At 46.1% G+C, this 24362-nt stretch overlaps 1 protein-coding gene across 5 annotated transcripts in view; it reads left to right on the forward strand.

The window, feature by feature from the left end:
- GK (glycerol kinase) overlaps positions 1 to 24362 on the forward strand; it is a 2191429-nt gene that overhangs the window by 1156137 nt on the left and 1010930 nt on the right. For all 5 annotated transcript variants that reach the window (XM_069637310.1, XM_069637305.1, XM_069637306.1 and 2 more), the window contains one exon: positions 16783 to 16863. In XM_069637310.1, coding sequence (XP_069493411.1) covers positions 16783 to 16863 — 81 coding nt within the window. The remainder of the gene's footprint in view (positions 1 to 16782; positions 16864 to 24362) is intronic.

Genomic DNA, 24362 nt, shown 5'->3' on the forward strand with positions numbered 1-24362 from the left:
GATTTGCGGATATCAAAAGATGTCCCGAGCCTTCTTACACTGTCAGAGATAAAGTTTGCCTCTCATCTTGTTATCTACCCAGACACCAAAGGCCAAACAAGTTAGCTCCTCGCTTCTACAGACCCTTCACGATAATTGAAATTATCAACCCAGTCGCCTTTCGACTCCAATTACCCACCACTTGGAAGAAGATCCACCCTGTCTTTCATACATCACTGTTAAAACCCTTCCTTCAGTCAAATAAGCCAAGTCCTCGACCTCCTCCACTTCTTGTTGACAACCAAATCAAATTCGAAGTGTCCCGGATCTGTGATTCCAGATACAGAAGAGGCCGTCTTCAATATTTGGTGTAATGGAAAGGCTATCCGCCTAGCGAGCGAACGTGGGAACCAGTCTCCAATTTAAATGCACCACGCCTACTGTTACGTTTTCACCGGTCTCACCCATGCAAGCTGGGTGGACTGGAGTTTAGGAGGAGGCATGCTATCATGTATTGACGATATCGACCCTTCTGGTCTGCCTGGTCCTTCAGTCAATAGACTTATGCAGCCACCTTCAACATGGCCGACGTTATGTCCTGGAGCGGTCTAGTTGTCTGTGCGGACCTCATGCTCCCTTGAAAACAGTCACGCCCCTGCGCTTCCGCACATCTCAACGCTCTGCTTGCCTGCCTTTCATCCGGCAAGTTGTTTGCTCGTGTTAGCCCTTTTTCCTTCGTAAACCCTGGTTCTTTCCTTCCTGGTTACCCCTTCTTCCCAGTGCTCATTCGAAACCCTTTTATCCTGTATTCTTATCCTGGTTCCGTCCTGGTCTCTTCCTGGACTTTTCCTGAAACAACTGAATGTACCTGAGACTCGGCGTCTCCGCGACCGGGAGCTGCGAACCTGCACGCCTCTCCGAAGTCCAGCAGACTGGATTCAGAAGACTCCAGAGCTTACCTTTACAAGGCACGCTCATCCAGGAAAAAGAAACCCGCGCACTGAAAGAAGAAAACCGCAAGAAGCAAACAGGTGAGTCACGAATCCGAGGACTCGGATTCTGACATGGAGTCTGGATAGGGTAAGAGAGTGAGATAGAGGTACTGTGTGGCAGACATACCGCGTTCTCTCTGAATAGACGCCACTGGTCTCATCGAGGGATTCCCTCCCCATGAAATCCACCCACTGAGTACCACCCCTAGGGGGTCTATCAGGTAGCAGCCTCACCTCCCTCGCCTCATGAAAAGAGTATCCCCCCCATGTAAGCAGTGACAACATCCTGGGATTCGTCACACCACTTGCATTCCTTCAAGAAACACACCTCATGGGTATGCAATGTGGGTTCCTTAAATGCTCCAACTACACAGTTCAGGCACATGCAGGATTTATGAGAGGTTCTGGTGCTCATCCTAAAACATGTTCTCGACAGTGATCCGAGACACTGGGGGAGGTACATTTTGATAACGGGGACCCTCTGGGGGACGACTCTGGGGAACCTCAATATGTATGCCCCACCGCTAGTAAAGACTGAGCACCTACACAAGATACGGGGACTGTTTCTGAAAAATCAGGCGGATCGTTGCTTGTGGGGGGCAACTTTTATGAAGTGATGGATTATGACTGGGACAGGTTCCCGAACACTAGGGAGGGTGTCGGGATGTGTTCGAAGCTCCGCCAATTTGCTCTTGCTTTGAGCTTGGCTGATGGGTAGCGCATCTGCAGAAACTAGTGGGTTCTGGGGCTCACTTTTCCTTCTCAAGGATAGACTCATTTTCTGCCCCCACTCAGAGGTGCACCAGGTTAGTGACGCTGAGCTGCTGCCGAGAGGCATCTCAAGCCACTCTCCACTGCTATTATCTATGGGTTTGAAGGGTATACTGGGCCGTCCCTCCTGGAGTCTCAATGCATATTTTCTGGGCTTGGCTGAGGTGGTTCGTAGGCTAAATGAAAAAAACATTTGAGTCTTTTGAATAAAACGCAGCCTCGGTGTGGATGCTCTGGGAGGGTTACAAGGTAGTTATTCAAGGGGAAGTAATTTCGGTGCTTGTCCCTACGGAAAAAGAGAGGATGGCTAAGATGACAGAAGCAGAGTTGTAGATATTGCAAATGGAACAACAATTCCTGGTAGATCAGTCTCAGAACAGGCAGCAGTAGCTGCTTTTGGCCAGAGATCTATATCACACTCTCGTAACAGATACCGCAAGACAGGCATATCTGGCATCCTGAGCCACGGTGTATGAGACAGGGGGATGGGGCAGGTAAACTGCTGGCATGGCTGGAGTGGCGTGACTCAGCTACTAGGCATTTATGTAACATCTCGAGGTCTGATGGGGGAGGTGGGAAAGATGTGTGAGGATGAGTGTGAGGCATTTGCTAATTATTGTAGGTGTCCCCTACGCTTTCCCCGAGACACACAGAGCCTCAACATATTCGGAAATGTTGGAGGACACTGCTTTCCCCTACATCACGGAGGCGCCGAAGGAGGCTCTGTATGCTAAGATCTCAGAGGAGGAACCGGTGGCTGCAATATTGTTGCTTCAGTCGGGTAGAAAAACGGGACCCAATGGCATAGCTGTGGAAAAGGCTGTTCAATGACATCTCGGGCCGATACTAGCTATGTTTCAGACTAGCAAGAACAAGGGAATACTGCCTCCCGATGTAAGGCTAACAATGGTCATAGTGATACCGAAGAAAGACAAGTCGCCAAATAAATGCTCTTCATATCGTCCCAACTCACTCCTCAGCATAGAGACTAAAGTATTGGCCAAAATATTGGCTACAAGACTAAATAGGGTCCTTATAGCGCTGATACATCACGTTCTGAACATTGTTTTGACGGATAGGGCGACCAAATGAATATCCACAGGCTTACACTGGCCCTTGAAATGACCCATCATATCCCGGAGCCATTGGCAGTGGTGTCCATCAACTTTGAAAAAAGCCTTTCACTCAGTGTACTCTGAGTGGATCAAACTACCATATGTGAGCCCACTGGCAAATGTTCTGGTTAATGGGTGACTTCAAGAAGCTCTCCACTGGAGGGGGAAATGAGACAAGACTGTCTGCTCTCCACCGTGCTGTTAATCATGGCCATGGAGCATTTGGCGATTTGGCTTAGAGGTGACCCTCTTATGAAGGGCTTTAGGTGGCCAGTGGGTCATGAAGACTGTGTATAGTTATATTCAGACCATCTGCTGCTGTATGTGGATGAACCCCTGAAATCAATCTCACAGATCATGGAAATACAGATATACGGCGGACATAGTGGCCTCAACAGCTATTGGGATAAGTCTACCCTCTTCCCAGTTTAAGGGATCCCCAAATCTCTCCTGGACAGCTGTGAGTTCGAGGTTGCAGTCAGTTCGTTTAAATACCTGGGCATACACAGTTGCTGTGACCCAACCATCGTTCTCGCATGCAATTTGACACCCATATCCGACAGATTTACGGCCAAAGTCAAATTTTGGTCAGTTCTCCCCTGTCACCGCTTGGCAGAGCGGCAATGTTCAAAATGATCACAATGCCTAGATACTTTTATGTTCTGTCCAATACTCCTGTTAAGATCCTGATGGTGAATTCCGGAATATTGAAAGTGCTTTTAGGTAGTTGCCATGGCTGGACTTCCAACTGAGGATTGCCCTGTGGCTCCTGTACAGTTCGGTGTGGGAGGGAGAGATTGGTCTTCCGAACCTAAGGAAAGATTACTGCGACCAGCTTGCAGTCGCAAATGAGTTGATGCAGGGGGACTCGTCCCGCCCACACATCTGACTGAAATGGGCCGACATACTAGCGGTCCCTCTGCAGACACTCCATGAAGGTTGGGGGGCCAAAGTGTCTGGGTTGCCCTTAATTCCGTAACAAGTAGTGCGAGCTGGGGAAAGAACGAGAAGAGAGACCAGCTGGGTGGGAGTAGTGACTCTGCGAGCCCCGTATGGAATAATAGGGCTCTATCGGAACTGAGTAAGCTGGGTTTTGCACCTCTTTGCTTTGGTAAAAATATACGGTTGCTGGGTGACATGCTTTTAGAAGGGCATCTACTGTCCTTTTCGGAGATGCAACAAGTAGCAGTACTGACGAAACTAGACTCCTATCCCTATACTCAATTCAGACATGCTATTTGGCCACAGTCCCACTGGAAATATGACTACCCTGAGCGGTCCTCCGTGAAAGCCAATGTATATACTGAATTGTTGATCAAGAAGGTGTCACACTTTGTCATTCTTTGTAGTTTCACAGTGCACCCCTTGACCCAAACTCTTGGAAAATGGGAAGGCACCTTATGTTATGTTGCGGCGGAGGACTGGCAGGAGGCCATAATTGCCCCTAGGGAGATAGCAATCTCATCACGTTTTAGGCTTCTCCAACTAAACATGTTAAATAGAATATACTACACTCGTCAATCGTATTTTGGTGGAACCGTGCCACGGATTCCAGTTGTTTGCAGTACCACGTTGGTCAGGGAAAATTTTACCACACCATCTGGGATTGTTTGAAGATTCAGAGGCTCTGGAGCAGGGTTATTAATAAGGTCTCCAGCATGGTGCCTGAACCGGTACCTGTGGTACAGGAGGCGTGGTTGCTGGGTATATGGCAGGACTTGACTTACATTTCGATATGAGAAACTATTAATTTCAAATGCACTGATATTGGCCAATTGGAACATTGCCATGTATTGAGAGATTGGGGCGGGGACATAGTTAATTGCAGAGCGATCAAAGATCGTGTATGTAGGTCTTTAGGTTGCTCATCTGAATTTAGAAAGATATGGTATAGATGGGAGAGCACAGACTGATGTCAACATGTGTCTATATGTTAATCTTCTCCCGTTTGCAACAGGGCTTTATATCATTGGGAACTTTAGGGAGTGTCTGTCCCACGAGCAAGGTAGCATCTTGTATTTTTCTTATGATGTGTCGCGGCCTCTTGGCCTTTATGCCAACACATTTTGCTGTGATTTTTGTGTTTTGATTTTGGTATGTTACTGTAAAATTTATCAAAATAAATATTTTTAAAAAGTGAGACCCTAAAAAAATGTCTGCTAATCTCTGTGAATACAATAAAATAATCCAAACCCTTATACCCTGCACACCTTAGTGGTAACGTAACTTCCATGAATTTCCATTTTGAGTAAGAATTTAGTGTTTAAGATATGGTAATGCAGTTTGAGGTGCAGAGGAGAAAAAAGTCAACCCTTGCATATGAGTTTAAAAACTGATACAGAACTAGTAAAAGTTCTCTGTTGTGGAACTCCCGTCCTCCGCACACTGTCTTCAGGCCCAATTATGAAGCCAAACCTTTTAGGAATTCAGTCCTTAAAGAGCAAATAATCATAAAATCTTTATATATTTCAGTTATAATTTATCAACAATTTTATGTCGCAGATATGGCTTTGAAGCAGTTTTTCATTAAATACAGTTTGTATTTATTCTTTAAGCCCAATGTGTGTTATTGTTTCTCCTCATCAGGGGCATGTTTTGTGACAATTCTACAAAACAATTCAGATCGTGTCGTTTTAGTAAATCAAAATTTCATTTGGTCGTACCACTCTCATTGTACATAAGTTCAGAACAATGAATCCAAACTTAGAAATCATTAATAATATCAAAGACTACAGGTTCATGTTGTCTCTAGAGGCTTAGGTTCCCTCCAGCAATAGATTTCTTTTAACTCAACTATTAATTGTAACAAAACATTATTTCTAGTCCTGTAAGTATGCCACTGTGTAGTAATGCTCATAGTACTTGTAAGGACACATGAGAAGACTCTCTAAACTTATCAGTCGCTATATTGCAACACAGTGAACAGACCTAGAAATAAGTAATTGCTAACTTTTAAGCAGGTTGACTCAACACCAAAATCGTTGGTCATTTTATGCTAATTTTCAACTTTGGTACCAAACGAATCCTATTTGCCTTTTCTATGGTGTAAGCAACAGGATATAAGAGTTTAAATTAATTGAATTTCTAGGGTAAAGGTAAAAGGCATGTACAAATGTGCTCACCTAACGAAGGTTCATGCTAATGAGTGCTAATTCTTGTGGTAAAAAAGAGTTCTCTGTCTGATCTGTAGACAAAGTAAAAGCTTCAGGATCTAATTCCAATTGTATATAAATATAGGGAGCAACCTGACTTGCCTATTGTGGAAGAATCCACTTACCCAGAGGTTCTGTCTTTTTAGAGTAGGTTGGAGTACTCCTCTGTCCTGGTATGCGATGCAAACTATGCCGCAAAATGTGCACTTTAAGTAACAACGTGGTTACGTCGTGATGACGTAATCACATATGACATTTGTGATGTCACATTTGCAAACAAGCTGATCTCGTAATAGCTAAAAGCCTATTTGTCGGCATCGCAACTCGTTTAATGCTAGTGACCAGAAATCTCCCTCATTCAGGCTCAGACCCCTTAACACAATGTTCTCAATTGCTCTCCCTCGTTCGGGCTCGGACCGTGTAAAAAATCAAAGACTTTTGATTGCGCAATGGATTTTGCTTAAACCATCGCAGGATCACTTCATTTCTCATTCTCATCTTTTACTTTTCCTTCTCATCACTATCAGCTGGACACCTTACAGAGACCTTCGATTTAGCACACTCACAGTGCCCAACCAATCTGTCACGGGTGTTGTATCCTCCTCTTCTTAGTTCAAACACCCATCAGCAATTCAATTTTCCTTGCGTCTTTAATCAAACGCGTTACAAATCTTCCTCGTTGTGCTCTTTATACAATGTTGCCGCTTACAGCCTTGACTTCAACACAAACCGGTCTTGCATCGGTCTTCCCAACTCACCGGCTGTGTTAATTTTATTGATGCTGCTTTAATCTTAGATTACCACTTGGTACCACTGTACCAGGACTGTGCCACGGTGGCTGCTGTTCCTCCTCTTTTCTATCAGCCATGTAGGAGGGTGTCAGGAATCGGAGGCACCCCAAGCACTCTGTGTCTAATAGGTTGTCATACCGGAATAAACCAAAAATTAGTTCCCGGATTCAAGGAGCTGCCAGACAGGGGGCGGGGCGCGTTCCACATATATGCCCTTCATAACACGCTGGCGGCTGCCCTGGAGACGCTATGCATCGATTCGGGTTCATTGTCAAGACAGCAGAGGTAAACTAACTCTCCGCTCACGTGACACACGGTCACGTGATTCTAAGTTAAAAAGCACTACCTCTACCCTACCTCGGTGATTCTGATTGACGTTGTATTGCGTCCTTTTTCCTTCATGCCTTGCTTTCCTTGATTTCTTGGTTCCTTGATCTCAGCATTTCTGTATCCCGGACTTAGCTTGTCTTGCCCCTTATACCACGCCGCCCGCTCTGTTGCCAGGACCTTTTGCTTGTGTCACAGACTTCGCCTGCTTTGCCCTTTGGTACTGCGCCGCCCACTCTGTTGCCAGGACCTTTTGCTTGTGTCAACTTGCTGCACAGCTTTGCACTTCAACCCATTTACAGCCTCACAGAGAACTCTATCACAACAGCACTTGGACTAGAGATGCTACGCAGTAATAGTGCTGTAGACGCCTGCGTGCTGTTGGGAATAGGGAATTGCTGTGTTTGGACTTTGGACTTTTTTGAGGCGTCCTCGTGCCTTCGGTATAGGCTGTGGATATCCTGGACTTCCTAGACCTTCCTCCACTGCTCCTTCAAGGGTAAGAGAACTGCCATTTCTGAATCACTCTGGTATCACTTGTTATAATCTGCACTCATAGTGGGGGTTCTTGTAGTTTCAGGGTTGTCCTTTCCATGCTGAAGCATATCGGGGCACTAGTTATCTCACCCACGCTATCCAGTCTTCCTTCAGGGGTCGAGGCTGCCTCTTTCAAGAGGTGGGTTAGTTATTGATGGGTCCTTGGGATTGGGTTAGTTATTCGTGGGTCCTTGGGGTTGGCTTACCGAGGAAGAGTGAACTAATTATTGTTACTTTTCCCCAAACAGGTGTGTCGTGGGTGTATGTGCCCTGCCTTCCGACTGTTTGACCCATCTGTCTGTTGTTGCCTTAACAGCAGAGGGTTACAACAGTGGAAAGGATTTGTCAGCTACATTCTCTACATCTTGACTCAGAGCTCGCTCCCCAGAGTAACACTGGAGAGGAGGTGAGCCTGGCATAATCAGAAGCCTGTCTAAAATGGAGACAGCTGACGCCCCTGACACCCTGATTCATCTGGTTTCTGAATTGCACGCAGATATGACCACTGCGCATGAAGCCACGCCCCGTTGTATTGATGCTTTGCAAGCAGTAACACAGCCCCTAAATCCGCGGCTTCTGTCCCCTCTGTGACTTCAGGTTCAGGGTTTCCTTTACCGAGACAGGACCCCGTCTCGGTCCGCATGTCAGCGCAGTTCCCTCTGGCTGCACCTGAAAGGTTCCAGGGGGATCCCAAGAAATTCAGAACATTTATTAACCAATGTCCTCTGCACTTCCTTTGCCGACCAGCCTCATTCCCCAAAGGCAGCATTAGTTCTGTCGTATTTAGGGGGAACGGCGGCTGCTTGGGCGAATCCATTGCTGGAGGAAAACAACTTTGTTATATGATTGTGATGCCCTCATCACAGCCCTAAGTCGTGTATTCGACACGCACTACAAAACCCAAGCTACTGATTTAGAACTATTGGGTCTTCAGCAGGGTGACGCTCCTTTACTCACCAATTCAGTCAAATTTAACCAGTTGGTGGCAGAGACAGGATGGCCGGAAGACAGAAAAGCGGCGGTCTTCTATAAGGGTTTGCCTGAGTCATTAAAAGACACCTTGGCCACCGTCCCGGTCGTACCAACAGCGTTCCCAGAGCTACTGGATTTAGTCCTCCAAATCGACGCCAGGAAGGCTGAACGTAAAGGGGAGAAAAGACCTATGCATCTCGTTCTTCACGCTCCGAACCCACAGGGGGCGTTGACCCCGACCCAATGCAGGTTGGAGCACTCCGTGGCCCTTTGCCTTCCGCAGAACGAGAGAACTGCAAGAAGAACAGCCTGTGTTTTTATTGCGGATCTCTGGGTCATTTCATACGCTCTCGTTCCAAGCAGCCAACAAATAAGCTGCGAAACACCATAGCTTGACATTAGACGGGACCCGTGTGTCGAGTTCGGTCCCACATCACTGCCTATCACCATTCACCTATCCAATTGTTTTGTCCCTCCCTGATGTCAACTTGTTGGCTTTCCTGGCGATCATCCACTCGGGTGCCACAGGCAATTACATTGACATCCAATATGTACGTGATCCAGGCATACCTATGGTCCCTAAGGAAAGGCCGGAGGTGGTGAATGCAGTTGATGGCACGACTTTGGTATCGGGCTTAGTAACTGAGTGTACACCTGACCTGGTCATGACAACAGAATGCGGACACACAGAAACCCATCAAATTCAATATGATTGCCACCCCACAATTCAAGGTCATTCTTGGCCTCCCTTGGCTCACGAAACACAACCCCACATGTCTGCTTTGTAACAGAGTATTGTGAAGCCACTGTTTGAGCGCCACCACCTGTGGTACAACTAAGCGGTGCCTTTCACTCCTGGGTACCGCCCGGGTTGTGGGGTCGGTTACCAACACACCAGTCCCCGCCGAATACCATGCTTTCTTGGATGTATTTGACAAGAAAAACGCAGATCAGTTACCTCCTCAAAGGCCATATGATTGCCCATTTGACCCGATACCAGGCAAGAGTGTACCCAATGGCCGGATATACTCTCTCACGCAGAAAGAGAACCTCGTATTGAAGGATTACATCAAGAGGGCCCTGCTCACAGGGTTTATACGTCCTTCCAAGTCCCCCATAGCCTCTCCTTTGTTTTGTGTCCCTAAAAAAGAAGGGGATTTGAGGCACTACCATCCGCAATCAATACCCTGTACCATTGATTTTGTTCCTCTTGGACTAAATGGGTGCCTCGGTCATCTTCACGAAACTCGACCTTCGAGGAGCCTAAAATCTAGTTAGGATCTGAGAGGGTGATGAGTGGAAGACAGTGTTCAAAACGCGCTATGCACTATATGAATATTGTGTCATACCGTTTGGGCTGTGTAACGCCCCAGTAACCTTTCAGAGTTTTATGAATTACATTTTTCGGGACATGCTCGATCAGTACGTGGTGGTGTATCTAGATGACATCCTGATATACTCAACTACTTATCACAAGCATGTGCAACATGTAACGTCGGTACTCCAGCGTTTACGTGACAACCATTTATTTGCCAAAGCCAAGAAATGTTTGTTTCATGTTCTGTATGTTGAATTTTTGGGTTATGACTTGACTAACAAAGGGGTCAAGATGAGTCAAGCCAAGGTCCAGGCCGTCCTGGACTGGCCCAGTCCTTCCACTGTGAAGGAACTCCAGTCTTTGCTGGGATTCAACCATTTTTATAGGCGGTTCGTGATGTCCTTCTCCCAGGTGGTAGCACCACTGATGACTCTAACCAGTAACAAGCTTCCTTTCTTGTGGTCTGATGATGCTCAGAAGACTTTTGAAACACTGAAATCTGCGTTCACCACTGCTCCAATCTTGCAACATCTGAATCCGGCATTACCTTTTTATGTAGAAGCTGATGCATCTGGTATTGCCGTTGGCGCTATCTTGTCCCAGCAGTGCACCGACACAGTGTTCTCCATCCCATGGTCTACTTCTCTAGAAAACTCACCCCGTATAAACGGAATTATACAGTTACAGAACGTGAAATGCTTGCCATACAAGATGCATTCAAAGAATGGAGACCCCATTTGTTGGTTGCCTCCCATCCAGTCCAGGTACACACGGATCACAAACCTTCTAGCTATGAAGTCTGTTAAGTGTTCTACCACCAGGCTTGCTCGTTGGCACAAGTTTTTCTCAATGTTCGACTTCATGATTACATACCGTCCTGGACGTCTACACTCTAAAGCTGATGCATTGTGGCGTCTTCATGGAGTGCCTTCCATGGTTAAGCCAGAAGGGAACCTCTTGCTCCCACGTCAGGTGGCATGTGCGTGTACTCCACAGCCATCATTATGTACCAGTTTCCACGGGTGGGTATCTAGTCGTCCTTCAGGGATCCAGAAATACAATTTATACATTGTCCATGACCTACCTTTATATTTAGGGTCGCATATACATGCCTGACACCACGTCCCGTCACACGGCTTTACTTTGGTGCCATGATTCTCCGTTTTCAGCCGACCCGGGCACAAGGAAGACTATTGGCCTACTAAGAAGATGGTGCTGGTGGCCCTCAATGTATCATGACGTAGCGGAATACATTTCCTCATGTGCTGTTTGTGCCCAGTGTAAGGTCAGCCATTCTAAACCCATGGGTCTGCTCTGACCTCGGCCTATTCCTTCGCTTCCGTGGACGATGATATCCATGGATTTCATTGTGGAATTGCCCACGGTTCCGGAATACAACACCGTATTGGTGGTGATTGATTTTTTTTACCAAGATGGCGCTATTTATTCTGTTTAGAGGTCTTCCGTCCACACCAGTTCTAGCAGACTTGTTCTTGAAGCATGTGTTTTGATTTTATTTTATTTTATTTATAAAGCGCAAAAAACCAGGCCCAGGGGCAACCGGAGAACCTCGATTATTGTGTCGGACAGGGGCTCGCAGTCTCATTTTTGGAAAGCTCTCACTGCCTCTTTTGGGATTGAGGAACGCTGTTACAGTGCTTATCACCCACAAACCAATGGGCAGACAAAGCGACTCAACGCCACCCTGGAACAATACCTGCGCTGCCTCATCCTACAACACCAGGAGATGTGGTTGTCAGTGCTGGTTGCAGCAGAGTTTGCATATAACAACTCAACGCACACTTCCACTGGATCTTCTCCTTTCTTTGCCCTTTACATCCTGCACCCTCGAGCCATGCCCTTAGATCCCACGTTTCCTCAACAAAACCCTGCCGCTGTTGATTGTGTCAGGGAGCTCGCGGACGTCCATAGGAACGTCGAGCATCGATTGCACAAGGCTCAGGACAGAGCCAAGGCCTTCGCTGACCGTCATCACCTGCCGGTGCAAGACTACCAAACGGGTATGGTTGTCAGCCAAGAACCTCCAAATACCAGGCCGTAGGGCTCTGCTGCCTCGTTATTTATGTCCCTACAAAATTAAGGAGGTTATCAACCCGCTGGTTGTGAAACTGGCATTGCCTTGGGTTCACCCTGTCTTTCATGTTTTGCTCTTGAAGCCTTTTGTTCCGGGGACTTGCATCACCACTCCTTCGCCCTCGCCTCCTGTCCTGGGTTCGGAGGAATACGAGGTGCGGGCCATTCTTGATTCCAGGGTCCGTCAGGGTGTTTGGTATTTCTTGGTGGATTGGAAGGGTTATGGCCCTGAAGACCAGAATTGGCAACCAGAGTCTCATATTCATGCTCCTCGTCTGCTTTCTCGTTTCCTTGCCTCCCGTGGGATGAGTGCTCCTTTGGGGGAGGAAACTGTCAATAATAGGAGGCATGCCAAGCACTCTGTGTCTAATAGGTTGTCATACCGGAATAAACCAACAATTAGTTCCCGGATTCAAGGAGCTGCCAGACAGGGGGCGCCTTTCCACATATATGCCCTTCATGACACGCTAGCGGCTGCCCTGGAGACACTATGCATCGTTTCGGGTTTGTTGTCAAGACAGCAGAGGTAAACCAACTCTCTGCTCACGTGACGCACAGTCACGTGATTCTAAGTTAAAAAGCACCGCCTCTACCCTAGCTCAGCGCTTCTGATTGAAGTTGTATTGCGTCCTTTTTCCTTCATGCCTTGCTTTCCTTGATTCCTTGGTTCCTTGATCTCGGCATTTCTGTATCCCGGATTTAGCTTTTCTTACCCCTTGTAACAAGCCACCCGCTCTGTTGCCAGGACCTTTTGCTTGTGTCACTGACTTTGCCTGCTTTGCCCCTATGTACCGCGCCGCCCGCTCGGCTAACGGAACCCCAATCTGTTCCATGGACTTCACCGGCTTCGTTCATTGCTCTACGCCTCCTTCTCAGCTCGGAGGACTTCAACTTGCTGCACAGCTTTGCACCTCAACCCATTTACAGCCTCACAGAGAACTCTATCACAACAGCACTTGGACTAGAGACACTACACAGTGCTGTAAATGTCTGCGTGCCATCGGGAATAGGGAATTGCTGTGTTTGGACTTTGGACATTTTGAGGCATCCTAGTGCCTTCGGGATAGGCTGTGGATATCCTGGACTTCCTAGACCTTCCTCCACTGCTCCTTCAAGGGTAAGAGAACTGCCATTTCTGAATCACTCTTGTATCACTTGTTATAATCTGCACTCATAGTGGGGGTTCTTGTTGTTTCAGGGTTGTCCTTTCTATGCTGAACCATATTGTGGCACTAGTCCTCTCACCCACGCTATCCAGTCTTCCTTCAGGGGTCGAGACTTCCTCTTTCAAGAGGTGGGTTAGTTATTCGTGGGTCCTAGGGGTTGGCTTACCGAGGAAGAGTGAACTAATTATTGTTACTTTTCCCCAAACAGGTGTGTCGTGGGTGTATGTGTCCTGCCTTCTGACTGTTTGACCCCTCTGTCTGTTGTTGCCTTAACAGCACAGGGTTACAACAGTGGGAAGTATTTGTCGGCTACATTCTCCACATCTTGACTCAGAGCTCGCTCCCCGGAGTAACACTGGAGAGGGGGTGAGCCTGACAAAGGGATCGGGTATCTCCGACACACAATGCAGGATTCTTATGTCTTGTTTATTGGTCTTATGCCTTTTAATCTGAAGAACTTTGGAAAGTAACGGTTTTCTGCCAGAAAGGTCAAGGGTATATCCCTCCTCGTGCACCATTCTTGGTTTGCTGTCTTTCTCCCCTAATTCAGCTGCTGTCTCGAAAACACTATTCCTTTGTGTGCTTTGCCTCACTCACAGTGTGCTCTCGTACTCTGCCTTTTATCCTTGTGGGGAAGCTTAATGGAAGTCAGGTGTGAGTGGTTACCATTAATTGCCTGACCATGGTAGTGGGACATGTTGGGTACAATGATCGGGTGAGAGTCTCTTTTCTCCTAGAGCTGGCTGTCCGTGTTAAAGTTTTTGTGTAGGGAAGGCGGGGGGGTATAGTTCCTAAATATCCTAAAGGGTAGGATGGGGTAAAGGTGGTACAGAAGAGGGGATATCGCGTCTCGCCATCAGGTGTCCCATTCCCCAAACACCCCTCAACCAAGTGATCCTCCCGCACTGGTCCACCCATAGGGTCTCGATTCTAAGGCGATGGCTGTGCCCTGGCCACCTGGGAGAGAGATTCCGGGGACAGCGGGTGAGACCAACAATTATACTCACTATGAACTCCTGTCTTTAGTAGCGATGTTTACAAATGATAATATAGGGTTATTTATGGCAAATATGCATTACATGTATTTAAGGTGCGTGGGAGATAACAATCAACCCTGGCATATGGGTTGTGAAATATATGAACACAGAATAAGTTCCTAATAGAGGAACTCCTGTCCCCTGCACACTTTCATTAGCTCAATAAATGAGCAAAAAACATTCTGGCATATATCTTATTGACCTTTTACACAATTTGTGAAATTTGTTATATAGCAAATATATAAACATATATTTCAAAACTTCAAACACTTTTTTTCAATATTTCCAATAATTAATCAGAATCACTACTATTCATTGTAAATTAAAGATATAATTTAATGTTCATGAGGCCCAAATCGTTTCGAGAATGTTCTCTCCTTGAGGGGCAGGTTATACATTTAATTAATATCTAAAAAGAAATTTCAAAACATACCATTACATATAATGTAATTAGCATGACTACATTGTAACTTAATTCATTTTTTTACTTTGACCGTATCCTCATTATGTATATTTCTTCAACTGCATTTAGTTAGATCATGATTCTACTTAAAAGATCAAAGATAAACCATCTCAACAGGATAACAGTATTGTATGTCCCGATAATTTCTGTTACTCTTCTATACTAAAGCACATTTCCCAATTCAACACTTTGTGGTTATAAACCTCATCTGATTGATGGGAGTTGTTTTTATTGACCTGAATGATTTACTTTGTTGTCATATTTCCCTTTCATGAATGTATATGTGTAAGGATAGCTCTTAATGAGTAAATCCTATTCAGAATATCCTATTTACTGAGGTAAATCTGTGTTTTTATTCTTACCTAAGTAGGCCACTGCTCCTTTAGATGCTAGAAAGTGGCTGTATATTGTCTAGATGATTTTGACAGTCTTCCAGGTAGTTATTCCAGTAAACTCTGTACCTATAATGGTAATATGAATTCTCTCAATTTCAAACTATATATATTGATTAGAGCATCCGTGGTTATAGAAAACACAAGGATAATAATCCTACCTAAATGTGTTACTGGTGAGTTAAGACAGGTAATGGCGGTAGTTGCCTGGAAATCTGGTATCACAGGACATCTCAATATTGAAATATCTTGAAAATCCACTTCAAATGAATGCCTAGGGTATTTATAATAAATTACCTAAGTTTTAAAAATATAGATCCTAGATGTTAGGTGAAAATAAGTGGTGCCTTACCATTTAAATTAGAGTTTGTCCACTAGTAAAATGGAGTAATCAGGGGAACCTTTACACTCTCACAGTCCTGGTTAGTAAACCAACTTGTATCTCATTTTCGAAACTGTAAGATTAAGAGTAATGATTGTAGTTAATCAGTCAGCTTCTAAATAAGAAGAGCTGAATTCTAAGAAAACAATTTACTTGTGGCAAAGTACCAGTCTCCGTGAGGGGGCATCTGTGGCTGATTCCTACCGACACAATCTCATGTTTTTTTCCAAACAAGATGGCCGATTGAAATAGCGTCGTTTTTTGATGATGTCATCGCGCAATTACGTGCGATGACGGTTTTAGGTTTGAGCCCAGCCTCACGCTTTATTCCCTTGGCCATACACCCACATTGATACTTGGCATCCATCTATGCTCCCTTGTGCCCCCAGTGCTCCTTGGCTCCTACTATTGCTGTTTTTCCCCAGTGCTCGGTCCCTCCATTTGTGTTCCCCTCTCCCCCACTGAAACTACCCTTACACCACATTCATTGAAGATTTGTTTACCTCCTTTGTTGCGTCTCCCCAATTCATGTGTGTCTTTTCCAATTAATGTTTTAAATGTATTGAGTAAAATGTTTAGATTTTTAGTCTGATGTTTCAGCATAATTGTGCTTATTCTTCAGACTTGTACTGTATAACAAATTGTTGGGGCATCAAACTGCAATGTTGACCATGCTGTGGTTAAAAGTATATACTTCTGAAAAGGATATTATTTGTAGACTGTGAAAAGCATTTTCATTTCTCAGCCAGCATCATCAGATACTGGTGAATGACTTTGGGTATTGGATCTGATATGAAATTAGCCTCTTTTAAAGGCTGACATTATTTCTTAGGGCCTCGTCATGAGTTGGGCGTTATCCTGGCTGGGTTACCGCCCATCTTTATTTACATTAGCGTCCACCCGTCCGGTGGGTTGGGCGCTAACCGTCACTCCCCATTCCCCATTGGACCCAATGGGGAATCTTTGGGGTAATTAATGCGCAGTAATATTGCTGGCGGTAATTTGCACTGAAAATTGGCATTTTCCGGCGTGTTTACCCCCAGCTGTGAGCTGGAGTAAACACGCCAGACTCGAGATTGGGCGGAGCAGTAAATGCGGCGATAACACTGTTACCACCGCATTTGAGGGCTACCGCCCAACTTGTGATCAGGTCCTTAGTGTTTAAAAGTTATCTCTGAATCCAGTCACAGCAAATGTTTGATATTTTCGGGCTTATTACATTTTCCCATATTTGTCTGTTCCTTGCTAAAATCACCAATCTTCTTTAATCTTATTTTTTGTGTATATATTGCAGTCTATTTTGTCTGAGCATGGCCTTCTCACAACAGTGGCCTACAAACTAGGACGAGACAAACCTGCGTGTTATGCACTTGAGGTAAGAGTCTCTGTGTAACTCTTGCTCTGTAATTGTTTTGTCTAACCAGTTTTAAGCCTCACTTTTCTAAACTTGAAACAGTTGTGCATGCTTGTGCTGTTTGAAGCTCAACGACACAATCATACCTGTCCATTCAATTCCTCACATACAGGGTTCCTGTATTTTCTCCAACCATGTCAGGTGGAAGCACAATAGAGGATACATCAGGTATAACACTATTTACAAGTAATTTGTGTGACCGGGTCAGACATCTGACCCATTCAAGTGGGGATGGAGCCAATATCAACCTGGGGAGGGAGGCCTGCCAGGGCATTCATCAGAGCCAGTCCTTCCCCAGAGGTGGGGTGTGTGAGTTTGGGAAGGCTCCAGTCGTAGTTCCTTCTTTCTGTACCCGGCTTCAAATGTCAAGTACATACTTATGCACAATGCTAGCCATCTCTTTCTCCTCTAGGACTACATCTACTTACCTGGGCAGGCTACCCTGCGTTCAGGAGAGGAGGTGGAGGATGAAGACGGAGACCTATGATGCAGTTTCTTAGATCCCTTTCTTGATGATGAAGAGGATTGTCGAGTACCACTTCGAGAACAGGAATGTTTCTTGGAAAACTTTCTGGGCACCGACGTACCCCTCAATTTGTCCAAAGATCATCTTTTCAAAGGCTTTGTGGAAGGGGATTCCTGAGGGGGACCTACCTGCAAAGAGCTTCCCCTTTCGTTCTTCGAGTGCCTTTCCCGTCATGGATTGTCAGGATCTACAGTGAGCCGTCTTCTGGTCGGTGCCTAGGCAGCACAAACAAATGCAGTGAACATCGGTAATTGGCCTTTTCAACCCACAGTCAGTCGATGCATTTTTTTTAACCTAGTCTTCGGGGTAGACATTTTCGAGCAATCGTAGTTTCAATAGAAATAAACTGCACTGTATCCAAAGCTAAGCTTTAGCGAAAAAACAGAACTGAAGCAGTGCATGCTCTATATACTGTTGATATCGGTTTAGGATGATTTTCCTGCATCCAAAGGTTTGCAAGAACCAAAAATTCTAAAATTGCTACCACCAAAGGTTCGAACACCAAAAGTTTGAACTTTTGGTGGTAGCACTGAAAAAAAAAACAGGGGCTGCGGGGGTGTTCCTTGCCTCGCCGCGCTCACTATACTTTATGGTATAGTGAGCAGGGGCTTACAAAAAATAAAGAAAAGAAAAGGACCCTGCAGTGCCAGTCCCCGATCACGGAAGTGAAAGGGAACTGGCGCTGCAGGACCCAACGTGAAGAGGAAGGTAAGTGGAGTTTGTTTATGTTGGGGGTGTGGGTGGGGGTGTGCTGAGCGTGTGGGTGGGGGGGGTTTATGGGTGTGTTGTGTTTGTGTGTGTGAGAATGTATGTGTGTTCGCATGAGAAAGGTGCAAACTTTTGGTAGTTCGCACCTTTCTCATGCGAACGATTTGCCTGCAGTACTTTCAGCCGCGGGCAAATCTCTCGCATTCTTGATATCAACCTTGAGAGGTGACAGAGGCCTTCGAGGGACATCAAGTAGATGACGCACAGCGCCTTCTACTGCACAAAAAAGGCCTCCGGGAGGTTTTGAGGCAGCTCAAGCAGTGGCTGAGGTTAAAGTAGCCGTTGCTTGGGCGGATTTAGCACCTCTTCTGTGTCCACCACAATGATATTTTCTTTGGCCTCTTTGACTGGCCTGTCCTCTCGCTCTTCCAAATGAGGAATAGTAGTGAAAGGACCTACCCCTCGAAGCCTGTGTAGTGGGCTGAGACAGTCAGTGACTTGGCCGCTGCTTTTAAGGTCTGTCATTTGGGACTGTCATTTCAAAGGCTTTCATCTACCTTGGTGCCAAAAAATTGCGTGCCATCAAAGGGCATGTTAAGTAGCTTGGACTGCACATCTGATGCAAAGCCAAACGTTCTCAACCATGCAAACCTGTGCATTACACTGCTCGCTGCCATGACTGTGCTAACACTATCGGCAGAGTCCAACCCTGACTGGAGGGATTCAAATATTATGTCCTTTCCGTCTTTCAAAATATTCATAAAGCCTTCCCTTAGCTCTCCTTCAGGAATATGCTCAGTTGGCAAGAGCGCCAGGGGACCACTTCTGTGGTAGTAATAGTGCGCGGTTCAAATATCCTTTAACATTAACATTGCAAAACAGTCCCATAAGGTGTGAATACATTTGGCCAGAGCGCAAGTGGACTTTAACGCCGTACTACTGGCTGAAAAATTATTTTTTAGCTAGTGAGTCAAAACACTTGTCGTCCCTATCTGGAGGGATGGTAGGGTAAGCCGCCTGTCTTGAAGTGCACCACAAGACTTTCCGGGATGGGTGCCTTGAAAGGTAATCAGGATCAATGCTTGAAGGCTTCTATTTTTGTGTTAGTCTTACTGACACGGCAGGGCTTGCGTCTGGGGAGTCCCAGTTAGCCATTACTCTTTTTTGCAGTGCCTTATGGAATGATAAAACAGGGTCTTTTTTCCAGACCTTTATCAAGAATGTCTCTCAAGTCATCTTGTTCATAGGCTGCAGCTGGTCTTCCCCCAACCTAGATATTCAGGTACTCTACTCAACAGTTGTATGTAGGACGCTTTACCCTGCTCAGACAGGTCAGAATTAACTAATTCAATTTCAGGGGAAATGTCCAGGCCACTTGCACTCATACACTTTTTGCATCATTGACTCCTCAGACACTAGTGCCTCAGGAACAATAGATGTTCCATATTCCAGGCCAAAGGGTGGAGTATCCTGGTCTGAGGGTTCAGCTTCATCAAAAACAGAGGAGAAGTCCTTTTTAGGTAAAGGTTTGAATGTTTTCTCGATTTCCTTTGAGGGCATTGAAGGTTTTGATTTCTTCAGCGCCAACAAAACAGACGTTGCCGGGCTCCACCCACGACACAGAGTCTTCGAGGGCTGAGGAAGGGGCAGCTCCTCGACTTGAGGGGTCGAAGGCTCTCAGGGATGGGGGGTTGACGACTTTTCACCTGGGCTCGAGAGCATGCACGTTTTAGCCTGCGATGGGAGGCAGGAAGGCAGTGGGAGGCAGGCTCAGTCAGCATCTGTAAGAATGGCAGGGCAATACTTCCGACGCTTGGGCCTTGCAAACAGTGGGCCAGGGTTACTGCCTCCCCTTTTTAAGGCCGCCTCTGGATCATCCACCAGTGAGCCACTCCAGCAAAACTCCAATCCTTTCCTCTTGTGTGAGATTTCCAGTCTGCTAGAGAAAGGTGCTATAAAACCAGTACCTGTGATGGAGAGGAACAGGCAGTGGTACTCCCCTTACTTTTTCATCCCCAAAAAGGATGGAGGATTGAGACCCATTTTGGACTTGAGATACTTGAACAAGTTCCTCAGGAAGGACAAGTTCAAAATGGTTACCCTTTCTCAGAACCTTCAGGTCCCTCCAGCTCCAGGATTGGATGGTATCATTGGACCTTCAGGATGCTTACTTTCATGTGCCTATTCATCACAAGCACAGGAAGTACCTGAAGTTCGCCATTGGTGGTTCTCATTATTAGTTTTGAGTTCTGCCGTTCGGGCTGACCTCTGCCAGAGAGTTTTCGCCAAGTTGGTGGCAGTGGTCACTGCGAGTCTCAGGAGGGGAGGGATTCATCTCCGGACGTTTGGCTGATCAGAGCCTGTTCTCCCGAACAGGGCCTGGAACATTCTAGCATCACCTACTACTCTCTCCACAGATTGGGCTTTCGCTCAATTTCAATAAGTCCTGTATGATACCTTCCCAGAAGCTCCAATTCATCGGAGCTGTCCTGGATGCTTCTGTTAGGGAGAATTCTCTGTAAAGGCTAATTGCCCAAACCTAGCGAGTCCCCCAGCAGCTTTGCTGGATTTTTGGGGTTTATTTTATTCTCCTGCTAAGAGTGAGACTCTTTTCCTCCAACTCTTAGACATGATTTGAGGTGTTCCTTTGACTTTGTATGTGTTTTATGGGCTATGGGGTCCTTTACCCCATAGGGCTTCATGTGTTTTTGGTATGTGGGTTACACAGCACCCTCCCTGCCGTAACCCAGGGGTGTCGTAGCAACCCCCAAACATAGACTCCATACCCTGGGACTGATTACTGTCTCCCAGGGCATGTAAAGTCACCATTGGCTTTACTAGTCCCAAATTACTAACAGAACCAGTACAAACCATCATATTGTGGACGTACTGGTTGGGGCAATTCGATTGCCCCGGGGTCTGTTGTTCGAGGGGGCACTGTCCAGTCCCCCCCGACCGAGTTTTGGCTGGTGGCAGTGGATACTACTTTTTATATTCGACCGCAAATATATTCCTATGGGATTTTCCCATTGTTCGAGGCTACCACTTTTTAAAATAGCCTCGAACATACCGCCGGTTTATTAAATTAATATAAATTCACTGGTTGGTATTTTTTGCCGAAACTTGGTTCCAAAATGGCGTTTGTGTTCGCTTCTGTGACTCCAACCCAAGTGGAGCCCTTTGTTCCACTTTTTGGCAGGCTTCTCCACAGAAGCCTCAAAAAGTGGTGCCACTCTGTCTGGGTACCACAGGGGGTGTGGGAGGGGGTTTAGGCACCCTGGACTGAGTTGCCTCAGCAACACAAGTCGCACTCTTGTGTGATTGGCCCAAGTGGTGAGCCTTCCGGCTCACCACTTAGCATGTTTGAGTGACAGCTAGGCTGAATGAATAGGGGCTTTGGGGACTGGAACTTCAGAAGTCGCCACAGGACTTAAAGAATCCGAGGAGGGAGAAGCCGAGCCGACCTGCAACGACAACACCACCGGTGGAGCCCTGCTGAACCGTCTCACCACTTTTCCCGACGACAGAGGAGATCTCCAGCCCGGAGAGTCTTCTTCCTTTGACTGGTGGGGATAACCAGTTTGCCTGTCTTTTCGCCTTCCTGGACCATCTCGTGGCCACCTTGTCCGTGCCAAGCACCCCGGCAACCGGAATACCACGTTTTACCACTACCGCGAAGAAAAGGGTAGTACCTTGTAACCGGGAAACTCCACGGCTGGTTTCTTCCCTGGCATTGCAACGACCTTCAGCTTTCCTCCACATCGAGACCTCCTCTTCCTCTGGACGAAACACCGACTTGCACCCGCTGCCAGGAACAACTGCCCCCGCTGGAGCGTTCTTTCCATTTTCAGGTACTGTGTCCCTCCTGGCTTCCCTTGCGACAGATCGTTCGGGGTGACAGTAAATCCTCGACTTTCTAACCTGGGTTAGCCTGGGGCCTGTTAACTAACTTTTCCTGACTTGATCTCAATCTTTTATGAACTATCTACAAAGACTCTTTGGGCGTAACCACACTGTGTGATCCTGGACACATTTCACTTGCTCTCTCTAAGAGTGGGCCTGGCATTTGAACTTCCTTGCTCTCCAGTAGACTTTGCCTAACCTGCCTCACTGTGGTTCTTTGAAAAGTATTAAAATGTGTGTGCTTTCATAACTTTGCCTTTTCCCTCCCTTTTTCTATAACTTATTAGAGTGCCATCTTATGTTAAGCGCTCACCTCTGTCTGAAAATAAGTGGTGTTTCTCATTAAGACTTGTCTAATAAGTAATGAGGGTTGTGTATATATATATAATGGTGACTGTGTGATGAAATTACTTACTTCTTTGTGTGCTAGTGTAATTTACAAGTGTGTCTTTAAATAAATAATTATATACTTTTACACCAAAGCTCTGGTCAGTGTTTGCTTGTGCTACTATATCTCTGTACCTATTGTGTATACTCTATATACTGCCTAACTCATCTTGAGATAAGTCTGACTGCTCAGCCACAGCTACCAGGTAAATCTGGGTGGTACAGACTGCTACCAATTGAGTTTACTGCCAACCACCTGTAGTCCTAAATCTTTTGCAGTGGTCCCTAAGAGAACTGCACAGGTTTCTGCCTAACAGCTTCCGCTAGAACAGCCTCGCCACCCGAGGTGAGGGCTCAACACATTCGGCAGATGTTCACCAAATTCCAGTATGCCCAGCAAATTCTGGCCTTCGATTTCCTAAGGTTGCTCAGTCTCATTGGATGCTGCATTTTTTCTGGTACCACTGGTTTATCTAAGGAGGAGATCCCTCCAGTGGCCCCTCAGGTCCCAGAGGTCTCAGTTCTCAGGTAAGATGTCAGATCTAATTCAGGTTCCGAGCAGGATCGCACAGAATCTCCTATGGTGGGCTGCAAATGGCACCATTCTGAAGGGAGAACCGTTTTGACAGCCAAAATCGTAGTTAAGGATGCCTCACTCACTGGGTGGGGAGCTCCAGATCTGAAGGTTAGCGGTCGTGGTCTCCATCAGAGTCCAAACTACACATCAACCTTTTCGAGCTGTGGGCAATCAGAAAAGCGCTGAAGGTCTTCCTGCCCTCTGTAAGGGGAAATAATGTCCTGATAATGACGGACAACACAGTGGTCATATACTACCTCAACAAGAGAGGTGGTGTAGGATCACTGCCACTGTGTAGAGAGGCAATCCAGCTATGGTTCTGGGCACTTCAAGAAGGAATCTCCCTATCGGCAGTTCACTTAGCGAGAGAGGAGATTACATCTGTGGACGCTCTGAGGAGGCAGAGCACAGGCTCCCACAAGTGGGAACTAGCTTAGTGTTAGGCATAATCATATGCAGTACCCTTTGGGAACACTACACACAATTAAGACTACAAGTGACAATATAATTTCACCTTTGGTACAAGCCTGTACTACACAGTTATAGTGGTAGCAGTAGCGGAGCAGCCAGACTTATCTCAAGAGGAAGTGAGCAGTACAAGTGGTTACACAAAGGACAGCAATTACTATGGTTCAGGCAAACACTGACTCAAGGTTTCTGATTTAAAGAATATATATTTATTTACTCAACAGTTGTAAACATTTCACTATTATAAGCAAGTTAAAAATCACAATCAAAAATGCACCACACCACTTCCCTTAAATTCCAGACAAGTTAAGCTCACAAACTGAAGTGGGAACAAAATGGCATTCCAGCAATTTAAAAGGGAGGGAAAGACAAAGTTATTAGAAATTAGGAAAAACCAACAGGTAAGTAAGCGGGGCAACTGAACAAGAGAGACTACAAGGTTAAAATCAGATAGAAAAGGCTTAGGGCCAAAGTCAGTGGTTCAAAAGTGTTTTGCTCAAGATAATAGGTTCAATGTAGTTTGCAGTAAAGTTCGTGGCACAGCATCTGGACGAGGTTGGTTGGTAGAAAAGTTAGTTCAAAGAGACGAGAAGGACAAGCCCTTGGATTGGAGAAAGATTTCAAACACTTTCTCTGCGGCTAGGCAAAACGCACAACCGGATTTGCACAGTACCTTAAAACGGAGAGGGAGCTGTAGCTGAGGCGGACATTCCTGGTGATTCCTGCAGGCTCACGTTTACTGAAGCGACTGTCGGACTGACACGAAGTAGGAAGACTGGAGGGTCGTGCGCCACCCAGGGAAGAAACCAGCAGCAGATCCAATTGACGAATAAAAGGTGCGCTCCTTAAAACCCAAGCAGGGTCCCACCTTCCTGGCTATCTGGCCCACTG

This window comes from Ambystoma mexicanum, chromosome 7p (genome assembly GCF_040938575.1).
Source record: "Ambystoma mexicanum isolate Mex_15411 chromosome 7p, UKY_AmexF1_1, whole genome shotgun sequence".
NCBI classification, from domain to species: Eukaryota; Metazoa; Chordata; class Amphibia; order Caudata; family Ambystomatidae; genus Ambystoma; species Ambystoma mexicanum.